General features: G+C 41.3%; 1 protein-coding gene across 4 annotated transcripts in view; it reads left to right on the forward strand.

Annotated features, from left to right (window-relative positions):
- The first annotated feature begins 3,568 nt into the window (after window positions 1-3,568).
- The window catches only part of MEIOB (meiosis specific with OB-fold), a 31,828-nt gene continuing 16,840 nt past the window's right edge, over window positions 3,569-18,556 (forward strand). For 3 of the 4 annotated variants that reach the window (XM_082643842.1, XM_082643844.1, XM_082643845.1), the window contains exons 1-5: window positions 3,569-3,742; window positions 8,885-8,961; window positions 11,495-11,552; window positions 15,570-15,701; window positions 17,651-17,723. In XM_082643842.1, coding sequence (XP_082499968.1) covers window positions 8,893-8,961; window positions 11,495-11,552; window positions 15,570-15,701; window positions 17,651-17,723 — 332 coding nt within the window. In that variant the 5' untranslated portion in view covers window positions 3,569-3,742; window positions 8,885-8,892. Of the gene's footprint in view, window positions 3,743-8,884; window positions 8,962-11,494; window positions 11,688-13,732; window positions 13,830-15,569; window positions 15,702-17,650; window positions 17,724-18,556 lie in introns of those variants that run through there. The other variant, XM_082643843.1, reaches the window with a different exon arrangement.

Consider the following 18,556-nt stretch of genomic DNA (forward strand, 5'->3'; position numbering starts at 1 on the left):
AAACGAGGTGTGACTGTGTTCCAAACCCTGCTCCTGACTCAGTTTAGTTTATTTTCTGTAGATCAGCTCGTACATCAGGCTCTTAGTAGGTTTTTTTTTTTTTTTTTTTTTTTTTTTTTTTTTTCTGTACGCGGGCCTCTCACTGCTGTGGCCTCTCCCGTTGCGGAGCACAGGCTCCGGACACACAGGCTCCGCGGCCATGGCTCGCGGGCCCAGCCGCTCCGCGGCATGTGGGATCTTCCGGGATCGGGGCACGAACCCGTGTCCCCTGCATCGGCAGGCGGACTCCCAGCCACTGCGCCACCAGGGAAGCCCCTTAGTAGGTTTTTGTTTCACTTTGTAGTTAAACCCTGATCCTTACTAATTCCATTCATTCGCCAACGTTTACAGTTTCCCCTCTCAGTTACTGTGCTCGGGGAACAAATCAAGTTTTTGTTGTTGTTGTTTGAGCCCCTCGGACTTGAGAAGGAATCTGTTCTTCCCACAGCTCCTGAATCCTGACTCAGCAGTTTGCAGGGAACATTCCCGGGCCCGTGGTCCTCAGGTTACTCCGGAGTTGCTACTGCTTTGTGTTTTTATGAACGCTCTCTTTTCCGATACAACTTCAAATTTTCCTGAATCCGGCTCCCCCCAAATGCCTCTCATGTGCTCCAATAGCTCTTCAATTGCTCCGTTTTGCCCCTAAACCCGATTTCCACATTTAGTTTTTCCAACCCCATTCACGGGTTACTTCGCTTCTCTTCAGAAAAATTTTGCAAAAATTTACACAAATATCTGTAAATGCTAGTGCATCTACATCTGGGTTTTTTTTTATGGTTAATTGATTTTCTTTCTTTTGTTTTGGTTGAAGTATAGTTAATTTACAATGCTGTGTTAGTTTCAGGTGTACAGCAAAGTGATTCAGTTATATACATACATATATATATTTTTTCAGGTTCTTTTCCCTTATAGGTTATTACAAAATACTGAGTACATTTCCCCATGCTATACAGTAGGTCCTTGTTGTACAATCTGTTTAAATGTTGGCTGGTCCCATTACAGACGGAAGAGTGGAGAGTGAGACTAATAATTAAGTTGCCTGTATTTCAGCTCCTGGGAGGGATATTGTAATCACTGGACCAACTTTAGAAAAGTTATTTTGTTGTTGAATAAATAAAAGGTGGTCTTGTAATTCATTAAAAGAATTGTCAATTTTTTCCCCACCAATTAGTACGTGTGAAGTTGATTACTACATGGTTTCCCTGTCACGCCTTTGTGACATGCTCCTTGATGGTCTGACAGCTGGCATGCTCCGGGGAGGTGACGGGTGTAGCCGCACGCCATTTCTTTAGCCAGACACACAAGCTATTTCAGTGCTGACCTTTGTTCACTCACCCTCGACTTCTACATCAAGTGGCAAGGCTAGGCATTCCCTGTCCTTGCTTCTGTTCACATCCATCCAAAATGTATTAAGTTAATTCTATTGTGAAGAACAAAGCAAGTTCAAAGAATTGCTATAAAAAATGGAAGAAATGAATGCTTTACTCAACGGGGGGGAGGTCCCAATTTTATTATTAACATCAAACAATCCCACTCTTTCAGGCTTGTGTTTCGAAGCAGCATGTCTTATGAAAAGCCTGTTGTATCCTGGTGAGGCTGACTATGCTTGCTTAATCTTAGATAGCTTTCAGCAAAAATTAATTTGCTAAAATATGAAAAAATACAAACAAAAATTTAAAATATTATTCCCCCACTGAGGCTCAAATGAAAAGTGCATGCAAACTATTTCTATACCTTTTTTTTTTCTTTAGAATTGACTTAAAATCTTTAGGGAAGATCAACGCATGTTCTTGTAAAGACAAAGACTGGAAAGGAATATGGAAAAAATTTTAAAGCTTTCTCTATTAAATTTTTTTTTTTGCGGTACGTGGGCCTCTCACTGCTGTGGCCTCTCCCGTTGCGGAGCACAGGCTCCGGACATGCAGGCTCAGCGGCCATGGCTCACGAGCCCAGCCGCTGCATGGCATGTGGGATCTTCCCGGACCGGGGCACGAACCCGTGTCCCCTGCATCGGCAGGTGGACTCTCAACCACTGTGCCACCAGGGAAGCCCTCTATTAAATTCTAAATGGTGGGAATGCAGGTACTTCATTTTCCTTTCCACTATTATTTAGGAAATTAAAAACTAACAAAGGAAGGAATTCCCTGGCTGTCCAGTGGTTAGGACTCGGTGCTCTCACTGCTGGGGCCTGAGTTCAATCCCTGGTCAGGAAACTAAGATCCTGGAAACCGTGCAGCGCTGCCAAAAAACCCCACAAAAAACACACACACAAAAAAACAGAAAAACACTATGTTTTGATAACTACATAAGACTTGCCCCTGATGTTGTATTCTTCTTCTGTCGTATATGGTTGTGTAATAAGTATCAAAGTTGTTTTTCCTTTTAAAGAAAGAAGCTCAATAATTTAAGTAATGCTACATGTGGACAGCAGTTGGTGACAAATTTAAAGGATTTTGTTATTGGATCTTAACTTATTTGCCCCTGATTAGTACTCTATTAACAAAAATTAGTTTATAAGTCATTAGACAAAAAAGATTTCCAAATGGTACTAACTAAAAAGCTAGCGATGTTTTGTCAGGTTCACCTAAGCTCAATATTTAGCATATCAAATTATACATATAGTGTATATCTATATGTATATATCTGAAATGATATAAATAGCGTCATCAGTATTTATCGTTATTGTTCTAGCAGCCTGGCCTTCCTTCACACTCCCCCATCAGGTGACAGGGTCTGCATCCAGCACCCACTCCCTTTCTAAAAGCCTTATGAGCAATCATGCACCCTTTTCTTCCATGCACTCTTCTTCTGAGATAGAGTCACACGCAGTATAAGAAATAATAGAGATCCCTGCTACACTTGATCCACTTCTCCCCAATCAGAACATCCTGCAAGCTCACAACTAGGTTACTGAAGTAGACACACCCAGTCTTTTCCAGATTTCCCCGGTTTCACTAGCACTTGTTTGTAGGTGTGCATTCAGCTGCTGCACTTTCTATAGCAACGCCTCCTGCATTTCTGCCGTGTTTCAGCAGAAAAGATCCCCAGCAGCTTCCTGGGCGCCTGGTTCTTAGCACCCCGGACTCCCGCCCCAGAGGGTCCTCGAGTCTGGAGGACAGGCTTGGGCCCACGGGAAAGGAAAGAAACGGGAACCACTCGCGCCCAGCCTCCCGTAGTCTCGCTCCTCATTACCCGCACTCCAGAAGGACGGAAGCCCTCAAGGCGGCCCGAGGGAACAGGGCAGGGCCGAGGGCGGTGTCAGGGCGCAGGGGCGGGGCGGGATAGGAGTTAGAACCCTGGTGGTGTCAGGGCGTGTGTGGAATCGGAGTTCGGAGGGGGAGCGGGGGTGGGGTCGGAGCTGGGGGTCGGAGCAGAGCCCGGGCGTGGGTGGAGTCGGAGCTCGTGGGGCGGGGAGGGGCGGGGAGGGGCGGAGAGGCGGCGAAGTCTGAGGTCGGCGGGGGCGGGGCAGAGTCGGCGTGGGTGGAGTCGGCTCTCGGGAGGGCGGGGCCAGCGCGAGGCGGGGCGGGGCCTGCACTAACGGTCGCGCGGCATTCCTCGCGCGACCATAGTGGAGCTGTTGGGTTGTGGGCCGAACGCGCTGTGGAGAAGCGGCCGGGCGGGGCCTGTGTGTGGCGGACCGCTGTCCAGGTGCGAGGAGCGGCTAAGCGAGCGCTCCCGGGAGAAGCCGGCGCGGACGCCTGAGGTGAAGCACGGTGGCGGCGGGCGGCGGGTCCCGCGCGGCTGTGGGCGGCGGATGGCTGGCTCTCGTCCTCTCCTGAGGGCGGATCTCAGGGCTGCGGCGTCCGCGGTGGGAGCGGCATCCCCTCCCAGCTGCCCGCGCGCTTGGCGGTTGGTGGCGAACGCGAGGGCCCCGCCGAGGCCCCGGCCCCGAGTCCTGGCCGACCCTCGGGCCACCCCTGTCTCCCCGCGCGGTGGAAGCCGGCGGGTTAGGGTTCGTAGGACACGCCCGGATGCGAAGTGGGCAGGTGACGTCGGCTTCTAGTCCAAACACGCGGGGACACAGTCACGTAGAAACACGCAGAACACCTTAGAGTGTGGACGTCCGCGTAGAGCGCGGCGAGTGCAGACGCGGGGGTGTAATTATGCGGGATATATACCCACGTCCTGCAGTGACTCAAAAATGAATTCCCCCGAGAGACTGGCTTACGTTAGGGTTCGCGCTTGGTGTTGGACATTCTGTGGGTTTGACAGATGCCTAAGGACACACAGGGTTACAGGATCCTTCAGAGCAGTTTCACTGCCTCGGAAACTCCCTACCCACGACTCACCCCTACCTCCCGCAACTTTAGATGGTGTGCTGTCTCTATAGTTTTGCCTTTTCCAGAATGTCATGGAGTTGGAATCTTCAGAATACATTTTAAAACATAGACTGAATAGGGAGAGTCGCATTTCACCTCAGGGTTTCAAAGGGACAGCTTTCAATCCCTGTTTGCCAAGCGCTGGACTTCTCATCTATAAGGTGCAAAAGTGTGAGGAGGGCATGAAATGACAAACTTTGGGAAATGGTATTTGAATGCAAGTCATGCATGTTTCCTCTTTCTTTCCTCCCTCCCTTCCTTCCTCCCTTCCTCCCTCCCTCCCTTCCTTCCTTCCTTTCTTTCTCTCCTTCCTTCATTCCTTCCTTTCTTTTTCTCTCCTTCCTTCCTTCCTCCCTCCCTCTTTCTCTCTCTTTCTCTTCTTCATTCTTTTTTTCAAAACAGCTTTTAGTTAGAAAATTTGAAACTACCTTGAAAGGTTACTAACAAGCGTTCTTCTAGAATTTCAAAATACAGGGAGTGCCCTGGTGGTCTAGTGGTTAGGACTTGGCCCTTTCACTGCTGTGGTCTGGTTCATTCCCTGTTGGGGAACTAAAATCCCACAAGCCGCACAATGGGGCCGGAAAAAAAAAAAAAAAAAAACTTTAAAAAAGTGCAAAATTTGCTGAGTTCCCATTGAAGCAGTAAAAGGAGTAAAATCTACTTTTTTGAATTGGATTTATAAAGATAATTGAGTGACTGTTCCCCTCTGTGAGAGATGACCAATTTTGTCAATGTTTGTTAAAAAATCCTTGGTTTGTGATGAAAGTTTGGGGGGATTTCCATGTACAGAAATAACCACATAAAGAGGACTTCTCTGTAGTAGCCCCAGCACAGAGTAAAATAGCAAATTTTAGGACCATCATTGCTGAGCTCTTTGAAAGCTCTGTTTATCTAGAATGGCAGGATATAAACTGTACTTGTTTCTATAATTTAAATGCTGGATATAAATGTAAAATTAGCTGTTAACTAAAATTCTATTTATCCAAAAAGTTAATTATAGCAATATTATTCTCAAATTACAAATCAGATTGATTTTAGGACTCATTCATTAATTTAGTCAACAAATAACCAGTAGCTCCTATGCATGATGCACTAAACTAGGCACTGTAGGACACAAAAGGGGGCAAGATAAGGCACAGCCCTATCATCATAGACCCCACTCTGTAATGAGGGAGAAAGACAGCACACAAGCAACAATTATGAATTAGGAATGCTAAGAGAGGGAATAGAGACTGGGGGATACTTGAAGGAGGGTAGTAGGAAAGTCTTCTCCTTGAGATCCAAAGAATGCTGAAGATCCTGTCTTGGGAAGATGTGAGGGTGGGATTGGAGAGGGTGCTCAAGGAAGAGGGAACTGTGTATACCAAGGCCCCAGGTCCCATCTGTGGAAAGGAGAGCAGCCGCGGTGTCTGGAGAGTGGTAATGGGGGTGGGGGGTGGGGGAGGCAGGGAATGATGTGAAATGAGGAGGAGATGGGCAGAGGCCAGATCAGCTGGGCGTTACAAGACTAGCAGAGTTTGGATTTAACTGCGTGCAACTGGGAAGAGTTTTAAGCAAGGGAGAGACAATCTAAGTTTTTAAAGAATTCTCAGTTGTGTGGGGAAGAGATGGAGGAGGCACGAGTGGAAGCAGAGGGTGGTAAGGTCAGGGAGATGGGGGGAAATGATCAGATTCACGAGATAATTAGGATGGAGAATTGGCAGGACTTTGTAAGGATTGTTTTGGATCTGGCCAGTGAAAGAGAGGAAAGGTTAATGATGACAGAGTGGATGGTAAGGGAATTTTCTTTCTTTCTTTTTTTTTTTAACATTTATTTACTTGGCTGCACTGGGTCTTTGTTGTGGCTCTCGGGATCTTTGCTGCCACATGTGGGATCTTTAGCTGAGGCATGTAGGATCTAGTTCCCTGGCCAGGGATCAAACCCGGGCCCCTGCATTGGGAATTCGGAGTCTTAGCCACTGGACCACCAGGGAAGTCTGGTAGTGGAATTTTCTGTTGGCAGGGTCTGAGGTAGCTCCAGGGCACCAGCACAGCACCTGGCACACAGGCCTCCGTGAATAATTGTTGTACTGATAGGAATGGAAAGCACACACAGGAGGGACAAACATACACACTCCTTCCTGGCCCTGGAAAAATGTCAGCAAAGTTTATGAATTACCCGCTTCAGCCCTCTGCTCGCAACTCCTCCATCCTGGGCCCAGGACTCTGACTCACTCTGGCCTGCTCAAAATTTGAGACAATGGCATCAAAATCAGAAAGTTGGTGGGGTTTGCCCTAAGGTCTGACTGACAGCCTCAGCTGACCTGTGGGTCAGACACCTTCTCAGAGCCAGCAGCTAGCAATGCCTCTTCCTTGTCTGGGTCCAGAGTCCCCTTCTCTTTTTCCAGAGCCACAACGAGAGTAAGGACCAAGCAGTGCAGCTTTGTCCTCTGGAGGAAAGCTCTAGCAAGTAGGAGCATGAGGGGCTTGGGCCCTACCATGCCCTCATGAAACCTAAAGCAAGGGACCAGGAAGGCCCTGGGAGGAATTGGCCATGTCAGGCTGGGCTCTGGTCCAGGCGGGAGGTTGCCCTTCAAAAGTAGGAGGAGGTCACAGAACTCAGGGAAGGGAATTTGGGAGACCTGGGTTGGGGGCTGTCAGAGTTGGTCATGGTGTATCTGGTGTCTGTAGTATAGGGTCGGCCTCATAGTAGGCACTCCACAACTATTACCTGTTACATTGTCATCATGTTACCTTAACCAGACTAGGTTCACCGCCACCTCTTCTTTCCTTTTACCCTTATCAAGTATCTGAGTTAGTGGCCTTGAGGCTGTATACATCTAGTCCCACATCTGGCCCTCTGTTTTCGTTGCTGCTCTCTGAGCCACCCCCATCCTGATTCAGGGCCTGATACATATCAGACACTCAACCGACGCATGTTGAATGAATAAACTATGTATAAAAACCAGGTAATTGCAGTACTCTAGGTGAAAAATGACTGAGCCTTGGGCTGAGGAGATGGCATTGGAGATGGAGAAAGGGAGACATTTAAAATATATTTGGAAAGTAGAAGGGACAGTAGTTGCTGTTGAAAGGTATAATCTCTGTATCACCATATTGAGCTCTTTATTTCATGTTAATTTTGTATTTCTCAAAATGTCCATGTAGAGAAGCAAGTTGTCATTTTTTTGGTAGACAGACACTAAGGTATATCACCATATATTTTGAATAATAGTAGAAAGTTAAGGAACTTCAAAGAGTTCATGTGATATCACTTGTAAGTCAATAACCACCAAGAGATATTAAGGGGTAAAAATTTGGAGAACTCAATATGTAGATGGATAGTGTTTTTACACAAAATCTGGCTACTGAATAGTTCTTCCTCACTAACCTCAAGTGTGTAGCACTTGACAGGCTCTCAATAAATGTTTGTTGAGTGGATGGATGAATGAATGAATCCATCAGGGTTTGTCAAGAATTTCAGAGACTGAAATTGTGTAGTAAGCCAGATCAGACTAGGCCGAAGAATAAGTAGGACCTTAACGCTGCTTAATTCCCCATTGTTTATTCTGGCTTGAATGCAGAAGCTGCTACATTGGATAAGAATGAAAAGCAGTGTTCTCATCTGTCAAGAGCCTGTGAACATCTAGGCACCTTATGTACATTATTTTGAATTCTCACAACAACCCTGTAGGGTAGATGTTATCCATATTTTGTGGATGAGGAAATTAAAGCTCAGTAATTCAAAACATTTGACTACAAACTAGTGGCGCTGGAATTCATAATCATATTTGACTAACTCCACAGTCTTCCTGAAACTTGTATTATGCGACATGTCCTGAAAGTGCAGCCTGTAGCTGAGGGCATTCACTGTTAAAGAGGCCACGTAATATGAAGTGAAATGGAGTAAATCTGCTAGTTTGGTGTAGCTGACAGTTGTTATTACACTAAAACCTTTTCTAGTGATGATATTGAGGGACAAGCCACCATTTCATTTATTTGTTTATTGAGTGCTTTTTATGTGCAAGGTAGCATTGAAATGCACATACAAAAAACTTGTAAGATGCTACCTCTGCCCTGATGGAGCTTACTTACCATCCAGAGGTGAGGATAAAGTACTACCTATCCCCTTACACAGTGTAACTAAATGCATGATTCAAGGTGGTTACAATAGAGTTTTGCTATGTTTTTTTAAAGTAGGCTTTATGGTAATAAATATTTAAATCTGCAAATGTCCCATTGAATCATTTCTCATCTGAAACTAAATTTGCAGGGTGCTTAAATATTGCTAAATTATTTTTTTGAAAAGTGAAAGTTAAAAATTTAAACCTAACTATATCATTCAAAACTTTAAGAGGACATTTTGAAACATGCTTTTTACAGGTTGAATCTAACTTGCATTTCATTGTTGTAAGATAAAGTTTTCCCAAAGAATGAGTAGAATATCCAGTACTTTCCTAATAAATTCCTTTTTCAGACTTGGAATTTTTCAAGGTTTATTTCAGTTGTTTAATTTATGCATCTAAGTTATATTTTCTAATATGCAGATAAAAGAATGGCTAACTTCATTGCATCAAAGAACTTTACTGCACTTTCAGACCTGCATCCAAATATGGCTAATCTGGTAGGTTTCAGCGGTGTAGTGGTTCATTTGATCTCTGTTGAAACTTTAGGTGGTAATATTACATTATGTCAACATTATTGATTCGTTTCAACACCTGCTTGTATAATTGACAAGTATACAGATACTGCATTAGTGATTGTTAGATATTAAACACTCCTAAACTTCTTTGTATTTATGCCAGCTAAATGAAAATTAGTCTTTCTTTTGTCTACGGATTAGGAGATTGTAGATATGACTAGTGATTGTTAAAAATTATCAAAAGTTTACTTGTATTATATTTTATTTTATTTATTTATTTTTGGCTGCGTTGGCTCTTCGTTGCTGCATGGGCTTTCTCTACTTCCTGTGAGCTGGGGCTACTCTTTGTTGTGGTGTGTGGGCTTCTCATTGTGGTGCCTTCTGTTGTTGCAGAGCACAGGCTCTAGGCACACGGGCTTCAGAAGCTGTAGCTCGCAGGCTCTAGAGCTCAGGCTCAGTAGTTGCGGTGCATGGGCTTAGTTGCTCTGCAGCGTGTGGGATCTTCCCGGACCAGGGATCGAACCCATGTCCACTGCACTGGCAGGCGGATTCTTAACCACTGTGCCACCAGGGAAGTCCTTGTACTATATTTTAATGAAATATTTAATAAGTACTCAAATTTAGCATTATAAAGTTAAAACATTGTCATTCAGCAGTATCTATTCTCTAGTCAAATTGTCCAAGTTATATACTGAAATACTTGCTATTATGCTGCTTTTATGACATAAAGGTACACAAAAGATGTATTTCTGAAATCATTATGTGAAAATTCATTTTGGGGGAAGGGGTTGTGGGGGAATCAGTCATGTCAAGTATGCCAAGATTGTTATTTATTTAAAAGAAATCTAGGTGGAATCATCTTATAAGGTGAAGAACTCATTGTAAAGCAATTATCATACTGCCTTACTTTTCCTATCCCCAGCAGTCTGCTGTTTACATTTGGAATTTGCAAACCAGATTTCTTAAAATGGGATAAATTTACATATAACTTCAATAATTTGCAATTTAAACTTTATTAATGTTAAAAATAATTACTGATGTTACAATTTTTCTTGAAAGGTAAACTATTTGCTAATTGCCTCTTCAGTTAGAAAATTTTACTCAATATTTCCATTAGTTGTTTTCCCAACAAAATTCAGTGAGATCTGCATGCATATGGAATTTAAAGAAATAATAGCAATGTGTCTAAATGTAATAAGACTAGCTAATAGCTCAGCTAGGATGTGGTAGTCTTAAAAGCTTGAATGTATTTTACTTATATTTTTTTCAGATTTATTTTGGCTGCATTGGGTCTTCGTTTCTGTGCGCGGGCTTTCTCTAGCTGCAGCGAGTGGGGGTTACTCTTCGTTGCAGTGCGTGGGCTTCTCACTGTGGTGGCTTCTCTTTGTTGCGGAGCACGGGCTCTAGGCATGCGGGCTTCAGGAGTTGTGGCTCGCGGGCTCTAGAGCACAGGCTCACTTTGTTGTGGTGCACGGCTTAGTTGTTCCGTGGCGTGTGGGAACTTCCCAGACCAGGACTCAAACCTGTGTCCCCTGCATTGGCAGGCGGATTCTTAACCACTGCACCACCAGGGAAGTCCTTGAATGTATTTTATTTTATTTTATTTTTATTTTTTTTATTTTTTCGCGGTATGCGGGCCTCTCACTGTTGTGGCCTCTCCCGTTGCGGAGCACAGGCTCCGGATGCGCAGGCCCAGCGGCCATGGCTCACGGGCCCAGCCGCTCCGCGGCATATGGGATCCTCCCAGACCGGGGCACGAACCCGTATCCCCTGCATTGGCAGGCGGACTCTCAACCACTGCGCCACCAGGGAGGCCCTTGAATGTATTTTAAATGTAACAGATTATTGCAAGGTTAAAATCAGTTGCTAGAATTAGTGATATAAATTCATCCTTTCAGAAAAAGGTAGTTATTTTTATTTCTTAAAGCATTTAAAATACTTAATTTTTCTTTGTTAGTCACTGAAGAGAACATTAAAAATCTTAAAGATGTTAATATCTTTAAGGTTTAAGATCTAGGACTTCAGAGCTTAGATTTATTAGCAGCAATATGCAAGTTTTGTTACAATCTAATTTATGTTACTGTGCAGCATGTTTTCATTAAGAAGCTAAGCAATTTTATGTGGATTGTTAGAAAACCCTATATAAAAGAAAGCTTTGAAGACCATGGCAAATTAAATTGCATTATACATGTGCTTCGAATGAATTCAGTAAGGACTGATAGCATAGTGCAGTTACTGTGCTCCACCTAATGATTGAAAATAAAGTAGAAACATACTAAGTATTAAATGATTATATTTGTAATATCAGTTAACTGTCTTATTACTTTGTACTACTCCTTGTGGAGCTGAACATTTATGAAGTTGTTTTAGATGTTTGTCTGGAATAAATACATTTAAATGGTTCCTAGTTTAAAATGTTTGTTAGAGCCAGTAAAATATAACAAGTCCATGAAATTAAATTTACCATCTCCATCTGTGTTTAATATTCGTCTTCTATAACCTTTTTGTTTTTCAGAAAATAATCGGCATAGTTATTGGAAAAACAGATGTCAAAGGCTTTCCAGACAGAAAAAGCTGAGTTCTGTTTAACTCTTTGCTTCATTTTTCATCAACTGTGGCTTATGACTACAACAAAATATATTTAAGTGATTAAATTTCTCATGCCTGTTTAACTCCCTAAGAGCAACAGCCGTGTTCTCTATTGCATGGTAAAGTACTTGATTTAAGGCCACATGTGTGGCCTTAAATCATTCTTAATGATTTTATTTGATATCTCTAAAACATAATTTTAAAAGCTGTGTATACAGTACTAAAATAGCTAAATTGGTCAACTCATTAATGTGTATCAATGAGTACTTATTGAGCACCTCCACTGTGTAAAACCCGGTGTAAAGGTAAGAGAGAGAGATGTTGTATGTAGTCTCATCAACCTCAGTTATCAAAGTGTCTGAAAGGATGGACGTGGAGCTAGTTTGACTGGGCTCAGCACCGAGTCATCTGAGATCTATTCTATGTACAGCTGTGAAATCGGGGTAAATAAAGCTGGGATGAGAATTAAATGAGCTCATACATGGAAGGGTGTGTAAGGCACAGTAAGAACTCCATGTTAACTATCAATATCAGCCTAAGAGATACAAGTACACAGGTAAATCTTCATAGAAGACAGAAAGTGATAAGGAGGAAGGTTTTCCAGCAGGGATATGTCCTGACAGTGTTGAGCGAGAGAAGTATGGCAGCAGTATCTATGTATTTACTCAAAGAACCAGACAATTCAGTGGAAAAAAATCATGTTTCACATGTGGAAAATACAGTTAAGTTTGCCTTTAGTGGTTCTTATTGAGTTGCTTGAATTGTGTAAGAATTTTAGGACTATGGAAATACAATCCGAGACTAAAATTGGATTTTTAAAATCAACTGACCCTCAAACTTTTGTAGTTTACATGCAGAGATAAACTATAGAATGCCAAAAGTAGCAATTCACTATTATTAGCTTTTGAAGTGTCAATGCTTTTTATTAAAAGGTACAGTATAAGTCCTTCTAAACAGCCTGAGGGAATCCGAGCTCTAGTCAGCCAGCCAGTAATTTTGACAGAAGACAATTAATTGTGGCTGTGTTAATTGACTTATGGTGTAGTGATAGGTACCTTTATTTTCATTTTATTTTTTATAATATTCTGTTGTTATTTTTGAGGTAAATAACAAAGATGTCATCTCCCACCCATACTCTTCATTTGTCTTCTCTTTACTGCATCATAATTAATTAGATCAGAATTACCACTTGAATAGTTTGAGAAATCCTGCATCTCTGTTTTCTAAGCTGTAAAAGAAATAACTTGAAATATATGAATTAGAAAAGGTCAATATTTATATATTTGCTTAAATTACAGCAATGGAATATAATTTTCACCTATTAGACGGTGAGAGTAGGGCACCATTTCTGTAGTGTTTGACTATTTTTTATAATTGTCTGTACAGTATTCTTTTTTTGGAGAAGATATACTTACTGACTTTAAAAAACATTATACATATCAATATACTGTCATAAAAAATTCAAGCAGGGCTTCCCTGGTGGTGCAGTGGTTGGGAGTCCGCCTGCCGATGCAGGGGACACGGGTTCGTGCCCTGGTCCGGGCGGATCCCACGTGCCGCGGAGCGGCTGGGCCCGTGAGCCATGGCCTCTGGGCCTGCGCGTCCGGAGCCTGTGCTCCGCAGCGGGAGAGGCCACGACAGTGAGAGGCCCGCGTACCGGGAAAAAAAAAAAAAAAAAATTCAAGCAGTGCAGAAGGTCATAGAGTCAAAAAGAGAAATTCTTCATTTAACCCTCAACTTTTCCAATCCCAGCCCCCACCCCAAAGGTAAGCACTAATCACAGTTCAATAGATATCTATAATGTGCATTTGTATGTTAGGTTGTATTACTTTTTAAAAACTTTTAAAATTGAAGTATAGTTGATATATAATATTATAGAACTTACAGGTATACAGTATAGTGATTTACAATTTTAAAGGTTATATTTCATTGTAGTTATTATAAAATACTTGCTGTATTCCACGTGTTGTATAGTATATCTTTGTAGCTTATTTTGTACCTAGAAGTTTGTACCTCTTAATCCCCTACCCCTGTATTGCCCCTCCCCCCTTCCCCCTTCCCCCCTTCCCCCCTTCCCTCCTTCCCTCCTTCCCTCTCCCCACTGGTAACCACTATCTGTGATTCTGCTTTTTTGTTATATTCACTAGTTTGTTGTATTTTTTAGATTCCACATATAAATGATATCATACAGTATTTGTCTTTCGTCTGACTTATTTCACTTAGCATAATGCCCTCCAAGTCTATCCATGGTGCTGCAAATGGTAACATTTCATTGTTTTTTATGGCTGAGTAAAAATTTCATTGTGCATATATGTGTGTGTGTGTGTGTGTGTGTGTGTATGTATATATCTATCTAACAACTTTTTTATTCATCTGGTGATGGACACTTAGGTTGCTTTCATGTCTTGGCAATTGTAAATAATGCTGCTATGAACATTGGGGTGCATGTATCTTTTCAAATTAGTGTTTTTGTTTTTTTCAGATATATACTCAAGTGGAATCGCTGGGTCCTATGGTAGTTCTATTTTTAGTTTTTTGAGATGCGTCCATACTAATTCGCACAGTGGCTGCACCAATTTACATTCCCACCAACAGTGTACAAGGTTCCCTTTGTACATTCTCGCCAGCGTTTGTTATTTGTGTTCTTTTTTTTTTTTTTGCGGTACGCGGGCCTCTCACTGTTGTGGCCTCTCCTGTTGCGGAGCACAGGCTCTGGACGCGCAGGCTCAGTGGCCATGGCTCACGGGCCCAGCCGCTCTGCGGCATGTGGGATCTTCCCGGACTGGGGCACAAACCCGTGTCCCCTGCATCGGCAGGCGGACTCTCAACCACTGCGCCACCAGGGAAGCCCGTTTGTGTTCTTTTTGACGATAGCCATTCTGACAGGTGTGAGGTGATAGCTCATTGTTGTTTTGATTTGTATTTCCTTGATAATTAGTGATATTGAACATCTTTTCATGTGCCTGTTGGCCATCTGCATTTCCTCTTTGGAAGAATGTCTATTCAGTTCTTCTACCTAGTTTTTAAATTGGGTTGTTAGTTTTTTTGATGTTGAGTTGTATGAGCTGTTGATGTATGTTGGATATTAACCCCTTATTGGTTATATCATTTGCAAATATTTTCTCCCATTCAGTAGTTTGTCTTTTCATTTTGTTGATGGTTTCCTTTGCTGTGCAAAAGCGTGTAGGTTTAATTAGTTTCCATTTGTTTATTTTTGCTTTTATTGCCTTTGTTTTAGGAATGGATCCAATAAAATATCGACACAATTTATGTGAAAGAGCGTTCTGCCTATGTTTTCCTCTAGGAGTTTTATGGTATCTGGTCTTACATTTAGGCCTTTAATCCATTTTTAGTTTATTTTGTATATGGTATTAGAGAATGTTCTAATTTCATTCTTTTACGTGTAGCTGTCCAGTTTTCCCAGCACCACTTATTGAAGAGACTGTCTTTTCTCCATTGTAGCTTCTTGCCTCCTTTGTTGTAGATTAATTGACCATAAGTGTGTGGGTTTATTTCTGGGCTCTCTATCCTCTTCCATTGATCTATGTGTCTGTTTTTGTGCCAGTACCACGCTGTTTTGTATTACTTTTTAAATTAGCAAAACAATAAAGAAATTTTATTTTGGAAAAAAAGTACTTGCTGACCCCTAGTGGTATCTTTTAGCAGCACACATTTATTTGTTTTGAAATAATCTAGAATTATGACTTAGGTTAAAACAACAGTAAGAGAGAAATGGAGACTCTAAGCTAATATCTGGATGGTTCAAGCCTACATGTCATTTCCCTCCAAATATACAGATAACTGGGGAAAGGGAACATAGGGGTAACAGAGAGGTGAGTTATCTACCTTGGCAGCTTAGAATTCATAAAAGCATAACATATAATTTATATCTGAAATAATATTTTACACCATGTGTTTGAGTGTTTTTAGCATCAAATAATCATATTTGTTCAAAGTTAAAACTTTTCATTTGAAAAATAAAAGCATTGGTTTTCCCTTAGATATTGGATCAGAAAGGTACACTTTCAGTTTCACCATTCGTGATTCAACAACCCATTTTGTAAATGCAACATCGTGGGGCAAGGAAGATTACATCAGATCACTTTCTGACAGCTTTCGTGTTGGCGAGTGCGGTAAGTTGGCACTGATTCTTAAACTGTTTCTCTTACAGTATTATTCCCATGATATGTTTGTGATAACTACACTGAGGGAGTCAAAATGAAATAAGACACAATTCTTATTCTCAAGAACCTTACAAGAAAAAAGTCAAGTGTTAAGAGTATAACACAAGGCATTCAGCATTTAATTGAAACATACAAACATGATAATCACATATTTTTACTAAGTAGCTCTATGATCTTTGGTTTATTTCTATTTCACTTTGCATCAGTCCCTCTTGTGGCTCTAATCATTTAACTTTCTGTAAACGTATAATAGGGATGCTAAATAGATTTTGATAAAAGATATTTGAATTTTTAATGGATTTTAAGAAACCTTCAGCCTAAAATACCAATCTTTCATATTGTCTACCCACCCCAATAGCCCTCTGATGGTACAGTGTAGTATATTGAAAAGAACAAGACTTTGAGAACAGGTAGATCTAGATTCAATTCCAAGTACCAACATTTATTACATTGTGGCTTTGAGAAAATTTCTTAATCTTGTTGGGTCTCAACTATGAATTAACACCCTATAGATTCTTGTGAATGTTAAATGAGATAGTGTGCCTGTTATAAAGTGTAGAACTTAGGCACTCAATAGATGACAGCTCTAGCCTCATACAAGAAACAAGAAAGCATGTATACCAGCTCTCTTTCATGGTAGAAAAAAGAAGGGAAAGGGTAACACGGACAATTAAACTACTCCTCTCCAACCCTGCAGTATCAAGCAGCCTAGTACCCATACTAGTTACTCAGCACCCAATCATATTATTAACTTTCAGAATTACATATAGTATCTCTCTAACTGAATAATAAGGTAGTTGAACATATGGATTATGAAGGCAAAAAACTTTGCAAACTTTGCAAAAACTTTGCAGGCCCTTAGAAGCAGCCTGTAAGGATAGCATTGGGGGGAAGGTGAGCAAAGAGGCAGATTCAGCAGGAGCCCAGTGTCATCCTGATCCAGATGGGAGCTCTGGAGCATGAGTGGCACCTCAAAGTGGTACCACCCTAAAGAAAGAGGCCTGGGCTTTTGTACCCTGTATTTACAAGTTATTGGCTGAAGTCCACCCCCTACTCCCCCTACAAGCAAAACATTTCTTGGATGAATGCCAGAACATTAGTTACCTAGAGCTAAAGATATATTTCGGTATTAACCTATGTTCCATGTTGATGGTTGTTGTGAGGATGAATGAGATAAGGGATTTTAAAGGTGTAAATCTGATGATGCTTATAGAAGTAAATAAGATTTTGGTGTGGTAGAATAAAAAGATTACAGATTTTTGAATTAGAATTACAAATAGAATTAGAACAGTTCTAATTCCATCTCTACTACTTTCTAGATATAATACCTCAAGAAAGTTATTTAACCTCTGTGAACTTCAATTTCTTCATTTGGAAAAAGGGATAATAATGAGGGATGGTTGTGTGAGGAATTAGCAAAATAGAGCACAAAAAGGTCTAACATAGACCATAGGAAATGGAAACCCTAAAATGTTAAGTCATAAAGCTGATAAGTTGTGGGGCTCAAATCAGGACCCAGATTTTGCATTGCTCTTTCTAACTACCACTATTATTTTTGAGGACAGCTGTGAATTGGGTGAAGATCAATTTATTTTATAGAAGGGCATGTTGTAACCAAATCAAATGTTCAGTGTAACTATTCAATAAAGTAATATTAATGTGGATCATATGTTGGGATTTAAACACAAAGTATAAGAAATGTCATCTGAGATCAAATTGATTGGTCATACCCCAGGATTCTGTTGCTCACAGTGCCACAAGAAAATGATTGTGAAGGATACATAACACCAACTCAAAATTAGAAATAACATTGTAATGTTCATTGTTATGTACACTCATTTTTTAAATTTATCCTGTTACTTTTTTGTAATAGCATCATATTTTCCCCTCTGTTTTAGTGATAATTGAAAATCCCCTGATACAAAGAAAGGAATTAGAAAGAGAAGAAAAGTTCAGCCCTGCAACTCCTAGGTAAATCTAGCACAGAGGTCAGACTGATTATTACTTTATGCCAGAATGATTATTACTAATAAGTTTATGCCAGAATGATTATTACTAATAAGTTTTTGCATGTCAGATTAACAGAGAGCTTATTAAAGGTGTATACTTCAGTTTGAAAATTAGGAGTTTAATTCTGCTTCACAATATTTATCTTTGATTATGAAATAATTTACTTTGACATAGGATCACATAAAAAATGGCTTTGTTTTTAGTACTTTGATTCTCATTCTTAGATTATAAAAATCTGACTCTAGTCACATTAAAGCTGAACAATGAAAAGATAAATCATGGAAGTCATATATCCATTTTTTCATCTCAATTTATAACTCTCTTCACATGCCTTACTAGCTTAGTTCAGGTTACCTGGAAGCAGAGCCCAGAGGAGGATTTTTGTGCAGATGATTTCTTGAGGGAGAGCCCTTAGAAGCAGCCTGTAAGGATAGCATTGGGGGGAAGGTGAGCAAAGAGGCAGATTCAGCAGGAGCCCAGTCTCATCCTGACCCAGATGGGAGCTCTGGAGCATGAGTGGCACCTCAAAGTGGTACCACCCTAAAGAAAGAGGCCTGGACTTTTGTACCCTGTATTTACAAGTTATTGGCTGAAGTCCACCCCCTACTCCTGCGGAGGAGGGAAGGCTTAAAGGTATTTCTGGCTGAGGACAAATCTCGAGAGAGAAGGGCGTAGCTGGTAAAGAGCTCTGGGTGGGCACAGAAGTCTCTACTACACGTGCACCTGCACCCATTTTTCTGACCTCATCTTATAGGTCTCATTTCTCTGCAGCCACATGAAGAGTCCTCCACTTG

This window comes from Mesoplodon mirus (assembly GCF_964341445.2).
Source record: "Mesoplodon mirus genome assembly, chromosome: 15".
NCBI classification, from domain to species: domain Eukaryota; kingdom Metazoa; phylum Chordata; class Mammalia; order Artiodactyla; family Ziphiidae; genus Mesoplodon; species Mesoplodon mirus.